This window comes from Neovison vison, chromosome 11 (assembly GCF_020171115.1).
Source record: "Neovison vison isolate M4711 chromosome 11, ASM_NN_V1, whole genome shotgun sequence".
Lineage (NCBI taxonomy): Eukaryota > Metazoa > Chordata > Mammalia > Carnivora > Mustelidae > Neogale > Neogale vison.
Window position 1 is genome coordinate 173,557,652 of NC_058101.1, and position 21,257 is coordinate 173,578,908.

The following is a 21,257-nucleotide window of genomic DNA, read 5'->3' on the forward strand; positions in this document are numbered from 1 at the left end:
TTTTCCTAAAAATCCCTGCAATGGAGAGCCACTCCTTACAGCGAAACCTCTGTAGTTTCTCTGTTTGGAAGAGAAGAAACTCCAGAACTAGAAACATCAAAAATAAAAGGGAACACAGTGGGCCTTCAGCATCACACTGGGGGCTCGACTACTACCAATAAGCCTGGACAGTGAGCAGCCTCCCTCGGATTTATCTCCCCTTCCTACCTGGAATGTGGAATGTTACTAGTCTATACAATTGGCTTTCGTTTTTTAGTATTCCTAAGTAAAATAAAGGTGGAGAATACATCAGTATGAAATCCAAAGCTAAATGCCCCTCATTTATTTTGGGGTGAGAGGTCAAGGACAGGAGGGAGCTGCTGCTGTTTCCACATGTGCGTTGGGGAGTTCATAGGGCTCACCCCCTTGGTTCTGGAGCCTCTTGCATCATCCTTACTCTCACATCCTCATTCAAGGCTGTGCTGCGCATAGACTTACAGGAGGCTGAAGAGGGACAAAAAGAGGAGTGGGATATTTTTCTTGCCTTATAGTTTTGTGTAAGTTTGGCTCTGGCTTTAATGGCGGGGGGTGGGGGGTTGTCCAGTGGAAAACAGATTTAAGACTAGGCTTGAGTTCCCACTTTGTGATGTTCATGGTTTTGCATGCAGGTTGGAGGGAGCCAAGTGTCCTTTCTATTTCCATTTGGTTTTTCAGCCCCTATTCCAGTTCTGATTCTATTACTAGACTAGAATAGCCTCTAGATCACAGACAGCTAGCACAGAGTCTATATGCCTCAACAGCTTGTTGAATGAAGTACTTGGTGCCGCAAAATATATTTTTGTCCTTTCCCCCTTTAATTGTATTTTCTAAGTTAAATGTACTCTTAGCCATGGAAATGATTTTTATTACGATAATTTTATCTATTTCTTCTCCAGCCTTAAAATAGTTCTGACATTACAATTTCATGATCAACTCTGCATTTCATTTATGAATCATAAAGACTTCCACCTGTATAGATCAATAACAAACACCTGTGCCCTCTGGAGGCTAACTTCTTCCTTTAGTGTGGCTGGCCTGGCCAGCACTAGCTAAACACCCAGTGATTTACCACCATGAAGCCGGACACCAGGAGAGGCTCACCAGTGCTTCCTGCTGAAGATCTTATGCGTTAAAAAGAGAAGAAACGAGGAAAAGGAGAACACAAGTGTTAGTTACCAGTTTATTAGTCATTCCAGTTTTCTTCCAAAGAAAATAGTTTCACTGAACCCTTGGATGAGTGGGCTGGGGGTAGGGAGAGGAGAAGCGGTACTATCAGCTGGTGTGGCTTTGAAGTGTGGCTGCAAGCCTTCCAGCCCTTTCCCAGCTCAGCTGTTGAAGCAGAGAAGCAACTTCAAAGGCAGACTCACTGTTGTTCCTGCCGGTGGGGGGTGGGGGGTTGGGGTGTGATTCCCATCAGTTGGCTTTAGAGAAAAAATGGGGAGGAATTCATCCTCTCCCTTGCCAAGGTTTGATGCTCACCAAAGGATCTACCACCTTTTGGTTTTGACTGTAGCTAGTGGAGGCAAACCAAAAACAAACCACAGTCAATTTCACTGGGACTTACATTTACTTATGTACACTATTTTTACAGATCATCTAAGATGGTCAGTTTTTGTAATTTGTCCAGATTGTGCAACATGTCAGTGACACAAGGAAACTGCTCCTGCTCCTGATTACAGTTTCTGTTCACAGAAATATAAAGTGGCTTTCCCAAGAGCAAAGCAGAGTTTAAGAAAATTGTCCCCTTGCTGCTCTGTGACCTCCTGCCCATAATTTTAACTGCTTACAGTCCTGAAGTTGGTTTTTCAGTGTATGTATTGGTAGTGCATTCAAACCCTTCTGCGAGTCAAGAAAGAGTTATTCCATTTGTTCAACAATTCACCTTGTACAAGAAAGACATTTTTGAATAATAAAATTTAAAAGCAAATGCAATTTCCCTCCATAATTTTATTTAGTCTAAATCTTTCCATTTAAAATTTATGTTCTTTACTTCACAGTTATAAAGGGAAAAGGAAACAATGCTTGAAATATTAACTCTAACTCTTAAAATCAAGACGAGCTTTGATTCAAAAACTAATTCTACGACAGTGATGGGGACAGGTAAATTTCCCGGCCACTACCTCCCACAAGCTTTTATTTAAATAAACTTGAAAAACTAGGTAAAAACATTTCAATGTACGGTACAAGAAAGGAGAGTTTTCAGGGAAGTTTAATTATGCTAGAATAGAAAAGTGTAAGGAACCAGTCACATTAAACTTGAGAGTTACACGGCCAAGAAGCAAGTTGCCAACACCAGTATACAGGGGTATATTATTCAGCGGCATGCCTCCGGCATGGTCCAAAGAAGACTGTTCTGATGGGATGAAACTGGGGGATTTAAAAAAAAAAAAAAATGCAAACAAGTTCCTGGGAACACAATGAAGGGAAAATATTCCAATCCCAGAAAGCTTCCACAATTAGCAGAGAGTAGAAAAGACAGTCTCCTGCACAAGTGCGGAAGCAGCGAAGATCGTTAATTCAATTAAAGCGCAGTAAGGACAGCAGTGAGAACACAAATTTGTCCACTACCTGTATTACATTCATCACAGAATACGACTGAAGAGGATGATATTCTTCCAAGGACTGGATTTTTATTTTTGAATTTCACAAAAATGTTTTAAATCACAGTGGCATACTCTCCAGTGTCACTTCCAAAGATGTATTTCTATTCCTCACTGACTGTATCCTGAAGAAATCAAAGGTCTTCACAAGGTAAAATCACCATCCCTGGTTATAGTCTGTTCCTCCCCTGTTTCCCCTTCCCCCTTTTTTGGTATAATAAATGACTTGGCGATATAATTTTGAAAAGAAAAATAAAACTGGAGAGAAATGACAAGTGAAGTGATTTTAGGGACGTAGGGTTTGGAAAAAAAAATGCTGTCCATGATTTAGTATATTTAGGAGCTTACTACCAGACTGCTGAACCATTACTTATGTTGTTCGTTTTCTGTGATTTCATTCCAAAGAGAGTTGCACGCTGTCAGCTTGGTTTTGTGGCTGCTGATAGTCATACTTCCTTGCTATTCAAAAACAAAACAAAAAACAACAACAAAAGAAAGAGATAAAATTAATAAGTGAAAAATAATTATTAGCTAACATCATTAAATCACAGTCAAGTCATGATTCTCAGTAAAGAATTAGCTTTGAATTAAATAATTTTTTCTTAGAGAAAATTTATTATATTTTGTGATCCTCTCATTTCTCAATACTGCTGATATCCATTTTTATATATTTATTATTATTTGTATATCAAGATTATTCAGAGCTTTAAAATAATTTTTTTAAAGATTTTATTTATTTATTTGACAGACAGAGATCACAAGTAGGCAGAGAGGCAGGCAGAGAGAGGGGCAGGGGAAGCAGGCTCCCCACTGAGCAGAGAGCCCGATGTGGGGCTCAATCCCAGGACCCTGAGATCATGACCCGAGCGGAAGGCAGAGGCCAATGAGCCACCCAGGTGCCCGTAAAATAATTTTTTAATGAAGCTATTAAAATTAACATTTTTTTAAAAGATTTTATTTATTTGAGAGAGAGTGTGTATGCACGAGTTGGGGGGAGGAAGGGGAGAGGAGCAGAGGGAGAGGGGCAAGCAGAATGCACTGGACATGGAGCCTGATGTGGGGCTTGATCTCACAACCTTGAGATCATGACCTGAGCCAAAATCAACAGTCGGATACTTAGCCGACTGAGCCATCCAGGCACCCCAAGTTAAATTAACATTTTATAATTTCCTTCTTTCTTATCTCCCACTTCCACCTTAAGATAAGTTAATACTACTACTTTTGTCCACATCATAAGGAATTTGTATTTCAACTTTTGAGTCTAAGAGACTTATTATTGAATGCTGTCATTGATATAAACTAGAAGAAAAACAGATAGGCATTCTGCATCCTTTCTGTACTTCTGAGAAATGTTTATTGAAGAAGAATGGTTTTAACCTGCAACTAGACAAAGTATGGAGTTAAAATCTTTGTGAATGTTAAAACTTTTCACTCTCTTCTTTAAGTTTTTACTAGCCAAGAGAGAGCTACTATTTATTTATTCTACTCAGGGTGCATCCAAATTTTTGTGGCCTAAAGTTTGTACAATTTTGGGAATCCTCTTTTTTTTTTTTTTTAAAGATTTTATTTATTTATTTGAGAAGAGACAGTGAGAGAGAGCATGAGAGGCGAGAAGGTCAGAGGGAGAAGCAGACTCCCCATGGAGCTGGGAGCCTGATGCGGGACTCGATCCCGGGACTCCAGGACCGTGACCTGAGCCGAGGGCAGTTGCTTAACCAACTGAGCCACCCAGGCGCCTGGGAATCCTCTTTAAGAAAAAGAATTTTTTTGTTATTTCCTCTTGAACTGCCAGACTGTCAGGACTAGATAGGTCACAAACACTAAGAATGAGCCACTGTGAGGGAATTCATAAAATGTGCAAATCCACACATATAATATTTATTTATTTATTTAAAGACTTTACATATTTATTTGACAGAGGGAGACACAGCAAGAGAGGGAACACAAGCAGGGTGAGTGGGAGAGGGAGAAGCAGGCTCCCCACAGAGCATGAAGACTGGTGGGGGGCTTGATCCCAGGACCTTGGGACAATGACCTGAGCTGAAGGCAGCTGCTTAACGACTGAGCTACCCAGGAGCCCCACACATATACTATTTAAAAGAAAAATGGCTTCTAAAGATGTTTGCACCCTTGTCCCCAGAATCTATGAATATGTTACTTTACAGGGCAAACCGGACTTTGGAGATGTGATTAAGGTAAGGACATTGTGAGGGAGGGAGTACCCTGTATTATCTGACCCAGCCTAATCACATGGGCCTCAAAAATAACATGGGCCTCACTTTCCTGAGTGCAGAGAAAGACTACAAAAAAAGGAAGAATGATCCAAAAGATTAAATGCTGCTGGCTCCCAAGATGGAGGCAGAGGAATGTGCGTGGCCTCTAGAAGCTGGAAAAGGCAAAGTTACAGACTCTCTTCTAGAACCTCCAGAAAGAGGGCTCTGCTGACACCTTGGTTTCAGACTGTTGTAGGACTTCTACACTACAAAACTGTAACATCACACATTTGCGATGTTTGAAGCTACAGGATTTTTAGTAATTTGTTACAGCAGCAGCAGAAAACTAGCACACCTTATAAACACAGGGATTCTGATAAGTTATATTTTATGGCATTGTCATCAAAGAAGAAAAAAACCTCTATACTTGGTTTATGATAGTATAGACTATGTTATTGAGTGTATTACTGCTAGGAAATAACTTCGTTTTGACTGGGCATGCATGGAAACTTAATGTTTTAGAATTTTCCATATAGAGCTTCTGCCTCTATATTCATTTTATTTTTTAGTATTTAAATTTTTTTAAGGAACTTTTCTTATTGTGGTAAAATACACACAAATGTTGCCATTTGTAACTATTTCTAAGTGTACAGTTCATAGTGCTGCGCAACCATCACCACCGACCATCCACAGAACTCTTCCCATCAGCCCAAACTGACCTTCACACCCACGAAACAAGAACTCCCCACTCCTTGTTCCCCAGGCCTCTGGCAACCACCATTCTACCTTTCACCTCTGCGAATTTACCTCCAACAAGTAAAATATGTGTTCTTTTGTGACTGGCTTATTTGTCTTCATAAGAATAATTGTGAAGCATCATGTCCTTAGGTTCATCTATGCTGTAGCATGTGTCAGAATTTCCTTCCTCTTGAAGACTGAATGACATCGACTGTATTTCTCTACCACATGTTACGTATCTGTCAAGGACACTTCGGTTGCTTCCGCCTTTTGGCTATTGAGATAATGCTGCTATGTTAAATGTTACTTCTTATTTTGAACTTGTAACATATGCAGATGGTACAAAACGCAAAAGGAACAAAGGAAACAGTAAAAAGCTTATCTCCCTCCTACCTGATCGGTCCTGCAGCTACCACCCAGTTCCTTCCCGTAAAGGAACTGCTGTCACTAGTTAAGGTAAAATTTGTGCTTAAGACTTTAGAAGTTCTGGGGTGCCTGGGTGACTCAGTGGGTTAGGCCTCTGCCTTCAGCTCAGGTCATGATCTCAGGGTCCTGGGATCGAGCCCTGCATTGGGCTCTCTGCTCAGCGGGGAGCCTGCTTCCTCCTCTCTCTGCCTGCCTTTCTGTCTACTTGTGATCTCTGTCTCTGTCAAATAAATAAATAAAATCTTTAAAACAACAACAACAAAAAAAAGACTTTAGAGGTTCTAGGGCGCCTGGGTGGCTCAGTGGGTTAAGCCTCTGCCTTTAGCTCAGGTCATGATCCTGGGTCCTGGGATGGATTCCCTCATTGGGCTCTCTGCTTGCTCAGCGGGGAGCCTGCTTCCCCCGACCCTGTCTGCCTCTCTGCCTACTTGTGATCACTCCCTGTGTCAAATAATTTATTTATTTAAAGATATGTGTATGTGTATACACATATGTATGATACGTATATGTGTACACACACATTTTTCTATTTTTTTAGATGAAATTATATTTCATTTTGGGGTGCGTATGTGCTATAGTGAGTGCCGTGAAGTGTGTAAACCTGGCGATTCACAGACCTGTATCCCTGGGGCTAATAATACATTATATGTTTATAAAAAAATAATAATAAATAAATTATATTTCATTTTTCTATTTTTCACCTAAAATTCCATTCCATCCAAGATATATACTAGTGATATCTTGGGTGATCATCCTTTCTTCCTTCTTTCTATGCACACACACACACACGTGCACACACATCTGACTTTTTACTGTAGACGTCTTTTAAAAATGTCCAGTCTTTTCCCCTTAAATCCCACACAGTCCCACAAGGTAATGTACGTTAATAATCTGACGCGTATCTTTCCAAGCCTTCCTCCATGCTTCCATGGTTACATAGGACATTTATATTACATATAGATAACACAAGGGATATTTTGGTCATTTGATTTTAAAAGAGTAGCATCCTGGTATATATACTATTTTATCTTGCTCTTCTCACTTCATAATACACCTTGGAAACTACTATTCTTTCTTTTTAAAAAATTTTTAATCTTTTAAAAAGATTTTTATTTATTTGAGATAGAGAGGGGATGCATGAATAGAGGGGAGGGGCAGAAGGATAGGGAGTAGCAGACTCCCCACTGAGCAGGGAGCCCATTGTGGGGCTCGATCCCAGGACCCTGAGATCATGACCTGAGCTGAAGGCAGACACTTAACCAACTAAACCACCCAAGCGCCCAACCACAACTCATTCTTTTAAATAGTGGCACAAAAGGCTGTGGCTTAGGCGTACAATTCATTCTGGCTCAATGTATTTTAAACTTTATTTCTTGTCTCTGATATACATACTCATGGTGTTCAGTACTATCTGACATATTAATAATAAGACATGAACTCTGGCCTTGCACATTGATATCACATGCCATATTCTTGTAAGCTGTTGGTTTTTGTTTTGTTTGTTGTTGTTGTTGTTGTTTTAAGTAGGCTTCAGGCCTAGCATGGAGCTCAGTGCAAGGGTTGAACTCACGATCCAGAGGTCAAGACCTGAACTGAGATCAAGAGTTGGAGGCTTAACAGTATGAGCCACCCAGGCGCCCCTGCAAGTCATTCTTATTTTGCTTTGGCTTGCAGTGATTCAGTTCTAATGGAAATGCTTGCAAACTCCACAAATACAAAATTCAAACCCAAACCAAAGCGGGTCCAACTCAACCTCAGCCAGATCCCCAAACACTCTTGGTTTCTTCAATGCTACTCCACATGAGGGGAAGTGCAGAAGAGGGCAGATTGGAGCAGGCAGAGACAGCAGTCTTAACTGATGGTTCAAATATTGAATTTTTGCAAAATTTATAAAAATATCATCATATGAGCACCTTTCTAGGGCTATTCTCAGGGTCCTGGATAGGCCCTGTACAAGCAAAGAGTCCTGAAGCGTCAACTTCACGGCAGATCTGCCTTTGCTAATACTGCTCTGAGCATCTAAAAGAGGCACTAAGTTTTCATTACCAACTCTTTCTGATAATTTTTGCTAATTGAATTCAATTCCAAAAAATCGATTTTTAAACATGCCTCCTTTCAACACAGAATATACTTACAGATGGAATACATTTCCAGTTGTTGTCTTAAACGGATTTTGCTCATTGTGTCATAAAAGCTGGGCTCTGATAAAGTTTCTGCTGTAGGTGGCACACTGAATATCCTCATAATTTTCCTTTTATTCCTACAACACAAAACCAATACGAAAGAGAGATTTATACTAATAGCTACAGGCTGTAATGGACTCAGGACCGTAGTAATTAGAAGCTACGTTAAAAGGACTTAAGTAACAATGAGCTCATCTTCTCTTTTGTCTCTGTGAGATGCTTCCTTGACTCCAGTGTTCTTCCCTTAACTAAAAAGTATGAAGTTATATGTGTAAGGCCACAGAGCTCGAAGAAATCAAAGAAAGCTGAACACAGCCACTTCATATAACAAAGTTACATACCTCCACTGTGCTTCTACTCCAAAAATCAAGTATTCTATGGCAAAATGCACCAACTAGAAAATATCTTATTTTTCTCCTCCCTCTGGTGTCATCCAAATAAAGCTAAATTACAGGGTTAGAGAATAAACAGAATACGGGTAGATCTTAATTTTGGAAAATAATGAATCACTGTATTTCTTAAATACAATAGCACGGCCTTAGTGGATCCATCTACTTAAAATCAACAACAGTGTCTCTGTTTTTAAAACAGGATGGTGGGGAGGAAGTGGTGGCTATTTTTGGAGAAAACCTGTTACCTGTGGAGCCTTCTCTCAGCCACCCCTGGGGCCAGGCTGTCAATGGGCCAGACATCCAGATGGGGCAGGAGGCGGGGGTGGGGGTGGGGGTGGGGTGGGTGGGTGGAGGGGGGGTAAGGTGGGTCATGTGGCCCAGAAGGGCAAAACTGCCTGCCTGAGAGCAGGTGCTACCCAGGCCAAACATCAATTATTTCTCAATTACTAATTACTCCGAACTATCGAATGCTTTTTTAACCTTGGTGAAGAATACCAAGAAGCATGTGGCTATAAGGAGAAGTGACTCCATCCAACTAAAACTGCCTTTCTTCAAAGCACCCACCCCTTTTTTTTTTTTTTTTTTTTTTGGTATTTAAAAGAAAGGAGCCAGTAAGTATGGAAAAGAATAAATTATGCTACAACACCTGGAATTAAAGCAGGAAATATTTATTGAGGATTTACACTATGTGGCATGCCAGGGACACAAAGGTTATAATGCTCAAAGTCCTTGTTCTGAAGGAACTGGAGTTTTTGTGGAAGGGACAGACAAGTCATCAGATAATACCATTATAATTCAGATAATACCATTATAATTCAGTAAGTGCTATCATACGGTTGTGTACAAGGATCAGAAGGGAAAGCTTAAAATGTGTGAGGAGAGAATTGCTAAAAACATAGGAATTTGGTTTCTGCATTTCAGGGACCGTGAACCCAGGCTGGATGATCAAACTCAGCTATATTAGAAATATATGTGTATATGTTTATGTATGTGTGTGTGTGTGTATACACACACACATATATATAATATGTTATATATTTAATGTATATAATATATATAATATAATACAAAGCCGGTCAGGGTGCCTAGAGCTGGACACCAAATCTTAAAGCAATGGGCTCTTCAAAGCCAAACTGGCATCCAGAGCTCGAGAACAGACCCGAGGAGACAGTACTTCCCTAGCAGGAACAAAAATACGATGAAATTATTTGTGTGCATTTAATTTGGAACAAACAAACATGTCAACTTTTGAAACGCCCACTTTCTTTCCAACCCTGAAACACTAAAACAATTACCTCTTGGCATACATGAAGAGAACAAAGCTAACAAGGATCACTACCAAGTAAACATTGGTGGCTTCGTTCCAGGCCTCATGAACGCTATAATCCATAGAGCCATCGTCACCCATCACCCCGTAACCTGCAGGCATGGGGCTGGAAGAAAGAGAAGGGAGGAGGGTTTCTGTTAGTGCTGGTAAGACCATTTGTGGAGGGGCTGGCAAACATAAGGCCTGCTGGCCAAGTCCAGCCTGCCACCTGCTTTTGGATGGCTCAGGGGCTAGAGATGGTTTTACATGTCTAAACAGATACATTTTAAATGATTAAAATGTAAAATGTACCTGTATAATATCCTTGCTTTTTGCTTCCTAGCCCTTGAAGCCAAAAATATTTACTACCTGGCCCTTTAAGAAAAAGTTTGCCAACTCCTGGCCTACATAACTAGGGCATGTAACATATTTCCCCTTATTTTTGATTTTGAAACATTTTGTTTTCTGCGTGAAGGTGAAAACTGGAGTTTAAAAACCCAATTACGAAAAGATAACAAAAAGGATATATGGCTGAAATGTTACTGTCCAGTTTTTGAACTGTAACTATCACCAGATAAAAGTACCAAAATATTTTATTTATTTATTTGACAGAGAGAGAGAGAGAGAGCAGAAGCAGGGAGAGCAGGACAGCCTGATGTAGGACTTGATCCCAAGACCCTGGGATCATGATCTGAACTGAAGGCAGACCCTTAACCGACTGAGCCACTCAGGCGCCCAAGCACCCAAATATTTTAAAACACAGACCCAAACAACTGGCCATGATGTTAAATATCCTGTCATGCTCATGATGGCACCCTAGAAAAGACAAGACAGCCCTCGCAATGCTCTTCCACTGGCCTCTCCAGCAAGTGGAAAATGTTGGAAGCTTTATCTAGTTTTGGCCTCCTGGCCAAATACGCTTGAAAGAAGCTATGGGATAAAAAGTTACTTTTTGCTATTTACACAGCTGTGACTTCTATTCAAAGGAAATGGATTCTTTGGACATTTCCACAGAAAGTAAGAGTGGTAAGAGCCAGTGTATCAAACAGCAAGTATAAGAGTAATGGTTTCCCCTTTGTGTTTGAGAGTTAGTTGAATTTTTCCTTGAAGAGAAAGTACCTCCCTTCTGTTGGACATAAAAGGTAAGTCTAATAAGTAAAATGACCTACTATGTGAAAAAAAACCAAAAGCATTTTTAAGACATTCTATAAGAAGGAGAAAAACTGAACAAGTGATAGGTGATCAATGTACTGTAGTTTCTAAGAATAAGACAGTCATTTTCTAATTCCAAGAAAAAGAGTATCTGAAAAGTCCAAGAAATTATTTTGCAATTTTTCTCTAGACATCCTACAACAATGAAGGCATTGCAGACATTCTTGCACTAAAATATCTTCCAATCTCCTGTAAGCCTCCAAAATGTTCTGCAATGTAGATCTGGCTTAGTAAGTTAATAAGTGTGCATTAAGGGAAATGTCTGTTTTCCTTCCTATAGCTCACCTCTGCATAAAATGAATAAAATTCTTCCATAAGTTTGCTCTTAGGCCAGGTGGCATATTTTCCCTGTTCTGACATCTGAAATTTTTGTCAGATGTTTGGGGACATATTGTATTCATTTATGATAAAGCGAGTGTCATGAATGATCATATAACTTAGCCTCTAGACACTGAGGTCGAGAGTGAAAACTTTAAAAGACCTATTGGTGTCCGATGAATATAAAGATTGGTCTTGTGAAAATTAGCCAAGTATTAATAAAAACAATTTACTTTAAATCATAAAAATTTATAGACATAAGATCTAAATATTATTTAAACATCACACCAGACCCAATTCTTTGATATGAAAGACTGACTACAGATTTTTTTTTGAGAGAGAGGAAGACACGGGGCGATTTGGTATATTCACAGTTTTCTTATTTCCTAAAACTAAACTCCAGAATTTCTCTGAAAGTAACATTATGATTCATAGTAAGTAGTCTATTTTAGAAATGGAAACTTTTGGAAGACAAGAGACTCTAATTATCTTTATGATTTATGGAATCTAGAATTTTGCTGGTGCTAAAAAGTAACAACAAGGAATGTGTTTTGGGCAAAAAGAGATGACTTTGAGTATCTGATTAGAGATGCTGCAGAAGGCCACAGACAATTATGCCACAAGGGTGGTAGGTTTCAGGATTGGGAGCTGTTAAATTCAGGAAGAAACAGGAGACATACAGCAATGGCCACTAGAACATTTTTCAGGTGTCCTTTACCTGCAAATTACGGAAGTGTTTCTGACCTGTTTTCTAACACCTGAATGGATCTGACCCAGGTTAATTTCTTGCTTCAGTTTCTCACAAAATTCTGTTCATGGGCCACTTAATAAGGGGTATATTCCTACAGAGCTTGTCTTCATCCTGCTACAAATATGTCGGTCTTGAAAAGTATTTAGAGAAGGATTTTGAATTACTACTGACCCAGAATGGTAAAATTTTAACATGAATGAAACAACATGTATTATACAACATCATTGGTATGCAATGACACTACCATTCCACAGTTCCAGGGACACGCACTTGAATTATTTTTAGTACTGTAGTTGTGAAAGATTTGCACTGAGGGTAGGCCTCTCCTGCCCAGTCCTCCATCATGACCAATGGCACGACTTTGCGAGACTGCCAGGAATAAGGAATGGCCTTGTGCGGAGTCATAGTGCAGACCCATGGCCCACATGTGGCCTGAACTATGACCGTCACCTCCCAGCACGCTACAGTCTAACCAAGTGTACACATACATACTTGCTAAGTAGTTACTTCCTACCACCACAGCCTTCTTCTAAAGCAAAATGCCCATGGGCATTACAATGGTGCATTCCTGGGAAGTTAATATTTCAGCAAGATCACTAAGGTAGCAAGCCATGTGCCTAGATCATCATTGAGGGCTCTTTTGAGAAAACTGAACTTTTTTCACATATTTTTCCTGGACACTAATGCTTGAACAATTTCGGTAAGGAAATTCTAGGATGAGCTGAATTAAGACCCAAGTAAAACATTAGTATCCAGAGACAGAGTTCCCAAAATATAGCAACTAAGGGGTTAGTTTTAGTTTGATTAACTTTTAGGTTGAGAACTAGGAGAAAATTTTCCAGGGATCAAGTGATTATATCCTAAGTTTTAAAATCCGTTTCCTGATTTCAGGTTCCTGACTCCATATCTAGGTGGTTCTAAAATTGTGTAGCACTTGTCATTATGCCTCAAATGTTGCCATTTTGGCCTCTCAGAGCTTTGCTATGTGAATACAAATTCGGATTAGAATCATTTACGCAGTGCCTTACAACACAACCCACTGCGTAAATGTAATTTCCTTTCTCTGTCCTCTGAAACACTGAAGGTTTGAGCCCCTGAATCAGAAGGGTACGAGGTAACAGGCCTTCAACCAAGAGGAAGGAGGCAGTTTGTGGGTTCACCAGTAGGGCAGTCCGCATGCTGCATTTCTGCCGCGAGGTCCTGAAGCTCCGTTTTACAAAAGAAACCGGGAAGGTGGGAGTGGTGGTTACGTAACTTGCCCCAAGTTGCACAGGCCAGGGCTGTCCCACGCACCTGACACCCAAACCTGAGCCCCTCCAGTCGCGCCCCCGGCTCTGCGACACCCGCTCCTCCCGGAGAGAAATCCAGCCGCGGGGGGATAGAGTAGAATCCCCTCCCAGGAAGCGACCACGGCCGCCCCCGGAGCTGCCGGGACGGCTTTGGCGCTTCGCCGCTCGCAGGCTGCGAAACCCTGCGCGATCCGAACACATCCGCGCGCGACGGCACCGTCCCCGGTCGCCGGCGCGGCTGCCTCGGTGTATCGCCCGCATGTCCCGCACTCGGAGCCTCACTATTCCTCACGACCCTGAGAGGCTCGCGGCACGGGTTAGGCTCAGGGCCCCGGTCCGGGGACGCGCGGCGGGCAGCGGTCCCTTCCCCCTCCCGCGCGAGGCCCCGGCGGCGAGAGCGGGGCGGGGCGGGGCGGGGCGGGGCGGGGCGCGGGCGAGGGGGCGGGGCCGAGTGACGCGGCCCCGCCTCGGGCCCGGGAGGCGCGGAGACGCGGGTCCACTCACGCTGCTGGCTCGGGAGGCGGCACGCGGCCAGGCTGCTCCGCTCGGGGCTCTTTCCCCCCGGAGTCTCGCCGGACGCGCGGGGCCCGGTCGCCGAACGGACCTGGACGACCTCTGCCTTCGTCATTTCCTGCCGGCCCGCCGGTTTCCGGATGAAACGAGGAGCCAGGTCTTTCCCCCCGCCCTCCCCGCCCCCCTTTTCAGTGTTTGAACGGGAGCGACGCCGCGGCTGCTCCGGTGCCGCCCCCGGGCGCGTGAGTGGAGCCGGGCTCCCTTTCCCCTCTCCCCGCGGCGCGTCACCTGCGCGCCCCCCGCCCTCCGCGAGCCCCCGGCCCGAGCCCGGAGCCCCCAGCGGGCGGGCCGGGCGGGCCGGAGCGCCGGGCGCCGGTGCTGGCGGGGGGTGTAGCCGCCCGCGTCTGGAAGCCCACGTGGGTGGAGCTGTGGTGCGCCAACGTCGGGCGAGAAGTAGCGGGGACAGGTCGTTGCCCGGAGTTCCGTGCCTCTTCCCGCCCCGCTTCGGCGCGCCCGGGCGTGACTCAAAGCGTGGGAGGGGGAATGTGCATGGTCCCACGAATCGGGGTTAAGCTGGGCAACACGAAGACTTTTTTTTTTCCCCCGTAATGAGGACATAAAGTTACTTTTAATATTTACTTTGATACCTCACTTGAGAAAGCATATGCTCTCCACACTGTCTTCCCACTTTCTCTGTCACAATAAATGTTGCGTGGCTGAGACTGTTGTTTTAAAAACTGGATGTGCCCAGGATGTTGCCGTGTTGTCCGTTGAAGTGATTTTTGTGTCTTTAAAGAAAAATAAAAAATGTGTGTATAGGGGCTTGAGAAATAGGTTTTCTGGCATAAGACAGGTAATGAATTTATGCAGGATTTCAGCATCAGTGTGGAAGTCATCAGATTTCAGTGGTTGGTAGCAACCTTGGGCATAAATGGTAATTGTCCACGTGCTTGAGGTCTTAACTGTTTATGTTGAGCTAGTTCTCTAGGGTCAGCTGACTGCTAATTATAATTCATCCTAGACCTTGTACAAGTTGTAGTCTTAATTAATAAGCAGAGGTAAGAACTAGCATTTAGCACAAATCCCTTAGCAACTTTTCTCTGCCTTTTCTTGTGGCTCATTCTGTTAAAATTAAGCTCACCTTTGTCTGGAGAGCATTGCTTGGTACAGTAAGGTACTAGCTTTATTTATAGTATTAATACATGTTAGTTTTTATGTATCATATATACATTGCCATATATATGCCTTATAACCATTTAGTTTGACTCTGAAGTTGGAACATTAGGAACAATAATAACGGATAATGTTGAGTACTGCCTGTTTGCGGGACCTGTGCCAAATGGTACATGCTTTATCTCATTTAATCTTCTGGGATAACTTGTGTAAGCATAGGTTGCTCAAAAATTTTTGAATACATGGGTCTGATTTAAATAGGCCTAAATGTGGAGTATGTATATTATTAATTACTTCTGTTTCTGCTTTTGCGAAAAAGGGTGTTGGCATTATAAAATGACTCATAGAGTGAATTAATATGTTTTTCAAGTTGGAAGATGTCTTTAAAATTGCATAGAATTGCAATTATTCTCTTTACTTGGGTATTGGATAGTTTCTAAAGCACCGTGTCTCTTTTATCCTAGTTCCCATAACATACCACATTACCCAATGAACAGGCTATTCTTGGACATTGGTAGAAGGTAAATGTTGGGGAAGCCCTAATGGCCTTCTGAAAGTCTCCCGCCTACCATATTTTTTCTAAGTGGCATTCCTAATTAGGGATCGACAAATGATGATGAAAGAAAAGTAATTTTCCAATACCAAACCAAGGAAATAAAAATCAGTGGATTGGTTATTACTTTGTTGATGAGTCTAACATTCATGGGTATACAAATGTTAAGAATGTTAGATTATTTGCATTGTGGGGTCTCTACCTAATTTTTCATTTTGCCTTTAATATCATAAGCAGTTTGGAGTCCAGTACATTGTGCATTAAGAGGTGAACATTTTGACTGGATTTAATTGAGTAGTTTTGACATCCTTAATCAAGAAGTTTATTTTGACTGTGTTTCCAAAAATACAATGATTTGTATAGGCATAACAATGATGAGAGTGATGGTGAGGTCTAACAGTTTGCAACTTGTGAGAGTGGAAGTAGATGAAAAGGACTGGAGAGGACAAGGGAGATGTTTTGGAAAAATGCATCTTATTTGTGATGAGTGCACATTGGACTTAACCTGTCTCCTGATTCTAGTGGTCCAGTTGTTGGAGAGGAAGAGATTGGGAATGCTTTGCTGTTCAGTATTTATAAGAGGGCTCGTTTACCTCCAGGCCTTCTTTTGGGGAGGGGATAAGTAGAGAGCTGTCTTCCATGGAACAATAGAAGAAGAAAAAAAGGCACGTATTTTCTTTTGGAGTTAATCCTTCCACCCATTGTGATTAACAGATTCTTGTCATCTTGTCACCACATGCATCTTCAGGCACTTTCCTTGTAGATGTTTGATATTTGTGGGCAGCCGCTGGTAGGGCAAGTGAAGAAAGGAAAAAGGGGGTGGATTGGGGGTAGAGACAAAGCTCAGGGGTATACCGCAAAGCATTAATGGGTTTTTCATTTGGGCAGAATTTAGGAACTGGGCCTCCAGTGGCCTCTGTTATGAAAATCAATCCAGTAGTATTAACTCTATGTGTTTAAAATCTCTTGTATGTTATTTGTATCCAGAAATATGGAGAATATCCCTTTGATGTGTTTTACGAACAATGGAACATTTAGAATACAGTACATGGAAGTTAACTGAATTTTTCATGGCGACCATTTCTGTATGTTTGTCGTTGTTGGAAAGTCAGAGCGACTGTGATGCCAGCATTGGCTCCTGTTTGTAAGGCATTTAAGCAATGTTGTTTCATCCTTTTGGGAGATAAGCTCTTCTCATTCCTTCAAAACTTGGCTCTCATGTGGAGTGCCCTTTGAAGCTCCAGAGAGCAGGGATCTTTTCTTTCACTCATTGCCATATCTCCAGAGCTGAGAACAGAGCCTGACATACAGAAGGTACTCACTCAGTGACTGTAGAATGGACAAAAATACATCGGAATCCTCTTTTCTTTGCACTACTGAAGATCCCACTTCAGTGGCCCGGCCACTCCAGTTTACCTCCTTCTCAGAATCTTCAGCCCACAAAAAGATCTTTGAATGTTCGATGTTTATGCCACGTACTTTGGCATTTAATCCTTTATGGCTTTATACTGTTATATGAGCATTTCCGTGTTTTGTTTTCCCCATCTAAAATAGAGGCTACTTGAGGGCAGAGAATATATATTGATAAGGTACTATTGATAAGGTACTGTTTCCTTATTTATACAGTATAATAATATCTACAGAGTAGGTTTATATTTGCTTTCTTTTTTATTATTTTTTTAAAAGATTTTATTTATTTATTTGACAGAGATCACAAGTAGGCACAGAGAGAGAGGGAAGCAGGCTCCCCGCTGAGCAGAGAGAGCAATGCAGGGCTTGATCCCAGGACCCTGGGATCATGATCTGAGTGGAAGGCAGAGGCTTTAACCCCCTGAGCCAGCCAGGCTCCCTTTAATATTTGCTTTCTGAGTGAATGTTAGATACCATAGGGGAAACGTCAGAGATACTGAAAATGTGATTCCAGTCTTCAAGTAGGTAGTATTTTAGTAGGCAAACATTGTGTACAACAGTATGAGAATTTGCAGTTAAATGAAACAACGTAATAATAAGAGTTAACATAGTGCTTAAAATGTGCCAGATACTGTTCCTGGAGGCTTTGCCTGTTAATTTATATGAATCTCATAATGATCTTTTGAAGTAATAGGTACAGTTAGAATTCCCTTTTTAAAATGAGGGAACTGAGGCACAGGAGGGTAATTAAGTTACTTGCCCAAAATCACAGTGCAAATAGTAAATAGGGAGACTGGCTATGAACCCAGGTGGTCTGGCCCCCGCAGACAGTGTCATTTCTGTGGGAAATTTACTTTACCAAAGAAGAGAGATCTAAAAGTTGATTCTACTTTTTCAACTGTAAAAGCCTCTTTCAGATTTCAGAATAGCATAAAAGATTGCAATGACTGCACTGCAGAAACAATGCTGTGGATTTTCCAAATACAAGCGTCTGACAAATGGTTACGGGACAGTGTTTTGAAATGACTAAAGGCAAGGGGAAAGAAACTGAATTTTGAATCTCAGAGCTAAACGAGGGTTATAACTCTTTGTAGGTACTGAATTCTAGGACAGTGATTCAGCAGGAAAACTTACGTGAGCTATAATATTGAATGATAACTTGATGTCTTACTGCTTTTCTTTTTTAAACACTTACTAGATTCATCCCTAGTGGTAGTAATTTACCAGGAAGTGAGTGTTACTGAAAGTTTCCTATGTGCTTCTACCCATTTGCTTTGTCCTTACGTGGAATCTCGATCCACTTTTTCAGCTTGTTTTGGGCAGTAGAGAGCACTGTTGGGGCCAGGAGGCCTCTTCAAACCAAGAACTATTATTTTGGTGGAAAAAAAACTGTTAAAATTGTGTTGTTGATTGGATGACAGACCTGGAGTGAAGTGATCCTGAAGTTGTGTGGAATTGGATGTGGGGCTGCAAGATGAAGCAAGATGAAGAGAAATGGGATTCTCTGAAAACCCACTTTTGTGTCCCTTTTGTCAGGAGCTGACAGTATTATTTTGGGGGTGTTGGGCATCAACAGAGTCACTGAATCTAAACGACTCCAGAGATAGGGGAGTACATACGTCAGCACCCCCACTGTCCAGGAATCAGAGGAGGAAATGCCCTTGAATGAAGCATGGGCCCCAGTCCTGGTTAGCAGCCAGGGAGGACACACGCTCTGCAGGTATAGTATTCTGTGTTTTAGATCCTTTCTGCTGGGCAGGAGGTCATGTTGTTTGTCTTGGGGATGGCTTTATAATTTGAGTTGTCACTTTAATATCAGCACATGGCCTGTCAGGGAAGCAGCTTATAACTATAGATATTGTCGCACCCTTGTGTTCTATTTAAACATCCTAGGAAATAATTGGAGTTAAAATAATCTATGTTGAAGTGTTTTTCCGACTGGTGAGTTAGCTTTAATCTTAATTTCAAGTTCTTCTCTAAATGGGGGGTGTTAGGGAAAGAGAAGATGAAGCACTGATTCATTTATTTTTGTTCTATCAGTATGGGATAATTTGATAAAATCTCTATTGCCCCATTGGATGAATTTTAGGGTTTTCAGAGCAGGATCCTGAATGTGATCCAGTGCTGATCTAGTGCAGTGGTTCTTTAAGTAGGAGTGTCGGTCAGAATGACCCAGGGTTTATGATGAAAGTAACAGATCTCTTAGCCTCCTCCTAAAGATTCAGATTCTTTAGAGCTGGGCCTGGGTATCTGTATTTTAAAGGATCCTTAAGTGATCCTAGTACCCGCCTCCCTCTGTAAGTACCAACCTTGTATTTTATAGATAAGAAAAGTGAGGCAAAATCAGATGACTTGCCTAGAGCTGGTGCAGTGGTACCAAGATTGTATCACCAGATAACATGTAATTTCAGAATTTTATGGCTGGAAGAAATTTTCCAAGTCAATTCAGTAGCTCATTTTACAGCTTAATATAAACCGTGCTTGGTCACACAATTTCCAAGTAATACATGAATGCAGCAAAATTTGTGTTTTCTCAAAGCCTGATTTCTGTCCTGGCCATGGTAAAGATTAAAACTTCAATCACCAGAATTTCTTTACAATTTTAACAGATGTTTTTGTATTAATTTCAGGAACTGTCCATTATTTGCAGTATTTTTATTGTGTACTTTGTGATGCTTTGTTAAAGTTTCTTGAAAATATAGTGTATTTAAAGCTGAAGTGAAAGGTTAAAATTTTTTTATTTAAATTACTTATTTTTTAATCTTAGTTAAAATGTAGTACTGTGTGAGAATTTGTGCTGTTTTATTAGAGTTTCATGTTTTTAAAATCTGGTTGATTTTTAACTTTTGTAAAAAAATTTTTTTTAAGGTATCTTACTTTGGAAAAAGCTCAGCTTGGCTTCCATGTCGTCTTTGAGTATTAGAGAGAATCCTGTTTTGAGCATGTCCTCAACAGAGACCAAAGAACCAGGTTTGTTCCTTCAAAAAGTCTCCTGAAGCCTGTGGAGCAGCATCCATTTCCAGAAGTCGATAATAATATGTTCATGATGCCTGTGAATGGACTATATGGCCAAGTGACTCATTAAGATATTCATGGAAGAGTGGTTAAAAAAAAAAAAAAGAAGAAGAAGAAGAAAAGGCAGATTTCAAGAAGCACACCAATACCATTTCAAAGTTTTGAGGAGTTGAAAGAAGATAGTTCTGAAAATATGAGTGAAAGACTCTAGCACATATCTTTACATGTTTCTTACAGCACCTCTGTTAACCCAGCTGCTTTTGTGTATAATATTTGAGTTACTTTCCTCTACTGCAATAGCTGGTAGTCCCCTCATGAACAGAGTTTTATTTCATGTGGTTGGAGAACTAGTGGCTATAGTAGGAGAAATGGGAAGGGCTACAGAAACCAGCTTCAGCTCGGTAATTACTACAGGGACAGAATGTTGATGAATTGCTTCTTCATAATGCGCTGCTGTTTGTTCACAGTCTTGCAGCTTTAGATTCATCTTTTATCTACTCTCAGCCTCTCTGTGTGCCTGCTTTTTCTTGCACAATTTTTTTAGCCTGAAGATCTAATGACCATATTTTTTTCAGTTTAAAAATAAGAATTACATCTTCATAAATAGATCTCTATTATTGTTCTCTCCTGCCCAAGGTTATTTTTTAAGATCAAGAATAGAATAATTTCCATTCGTTTTTCAGATTTGCTCTTCTTAACTATTTTTATATTCTTGTTCAATGTTTGGTTTTCCTCTACTCTTTTTAGGTGGAAATGAAGGATGATGTCTGTGTTGTGTTTTTAGTTATCTAGGAGACCAGAATAACATGGATTGTAAAAACTTATAGAAAATTTACAACATCTTTTAACCATTACTCTTTTAAACTTGTTTTAAACCTCCATCAAACTTCTTCTTAGCAATGTTGATATAAATACTACCTTCTTACTCTGCACTTTCCTTTTTGGGGGAAGCAGTAAGAAGCAGGGATTTCTCCAAATGCTGGTTAAGTGCAGAGAGAGAGGAAAGGAAGAGGGGAGAGAGCACTTTTGTAACTAGCAAATGAAGCAGGAGAGAAAAGCTTTTGTACCTAACAAATGAAGCATTTGGTCATTAATGTGTATATTCACATTTTCAGTATAAAAATTGGTTTGTGGCTTACAACTAAAA

General features: G+C 41.0%; 2 protein-coding genes across 10 annotated transcripts in view; one reads left to right on the plus strand and one right to left on the minus strand.

Annotated features, from left to right (window-relative positions):
* Window positions 1–1,945: 1,945 nt before the first annotated feature.
* Window positions 1,946–14,031, minus strand: SMIM19 (small integral membrane protein 19). 2 transcript variants are annotated; one of them, XM_044225300.1, is made up of 4 exons: window positions 13,951–14,031; window positions 9,866–10,003; window positions 8,131–8,255; window positions 1,946–3,073 (listed from the first exon to the last, which is right to left on the minus strand). In XM_044225300.1, coding segments are annotated over exons 2-4 (261 nt in total). In that variant the 5' UTR covers window positions 10,000–10,003; window positions 13,951–14,031; the 3' UTR covers window positions 1,946–3,071. The 2 variants fall into 2 exon arrangements, with proteins under 2 accessions (XP_044081235.1, XP_044081234.1); XM_044225299.1 differs by having other exon boundaries at window positions 1,946–3,077.
* An 8-nt stretch (window positions 14,032–14,039) lies between these two features.
* The window catches only part of SLC20A2 (solute carrier family 20 member 2), a 106,488-nt gene continuing 99,270 nt past the window's right edge, over window positions 14,040–21,257 (plus strand). The window contains exons 1-3 of one of the 8 annotated variants that reach the window (XM_044225291.1): window positions 14,061–14,116; window positions 18,632–18,815; window positions 19,964–20,065. The gene's annotated coding sequence lies outside the window, so the exon portion shown is untranslated. The other 7 variants (XM_044225293.1, XM_044225289.1, XM_044225287.1 and 4 more) reach the window with 7 other exon arrangements.

Coding starts and splice junctions, on each gene's coding strand:
- SMIM19 (XM_044225299.1), bottom strand. CDS start 9,999: ATGCCTGCAGGTTACGGGGTGATGGGTGACGATGGCTCTATGGATTAT. Junction 8,256..9,865: donor CTCTTCATGTATGCCAAGAG/GTAATTGTTTTA, acceptor TTTGTGTTGTAG/GAATAAAAGGAAAATTATGA. Junction 3,078..8,130: donor ACTGGAAATGTATTCCATCT/GTAAGTATATTC, acceptor GTTTTTGAATAG/CAAGGAAGTATGACTATCAG.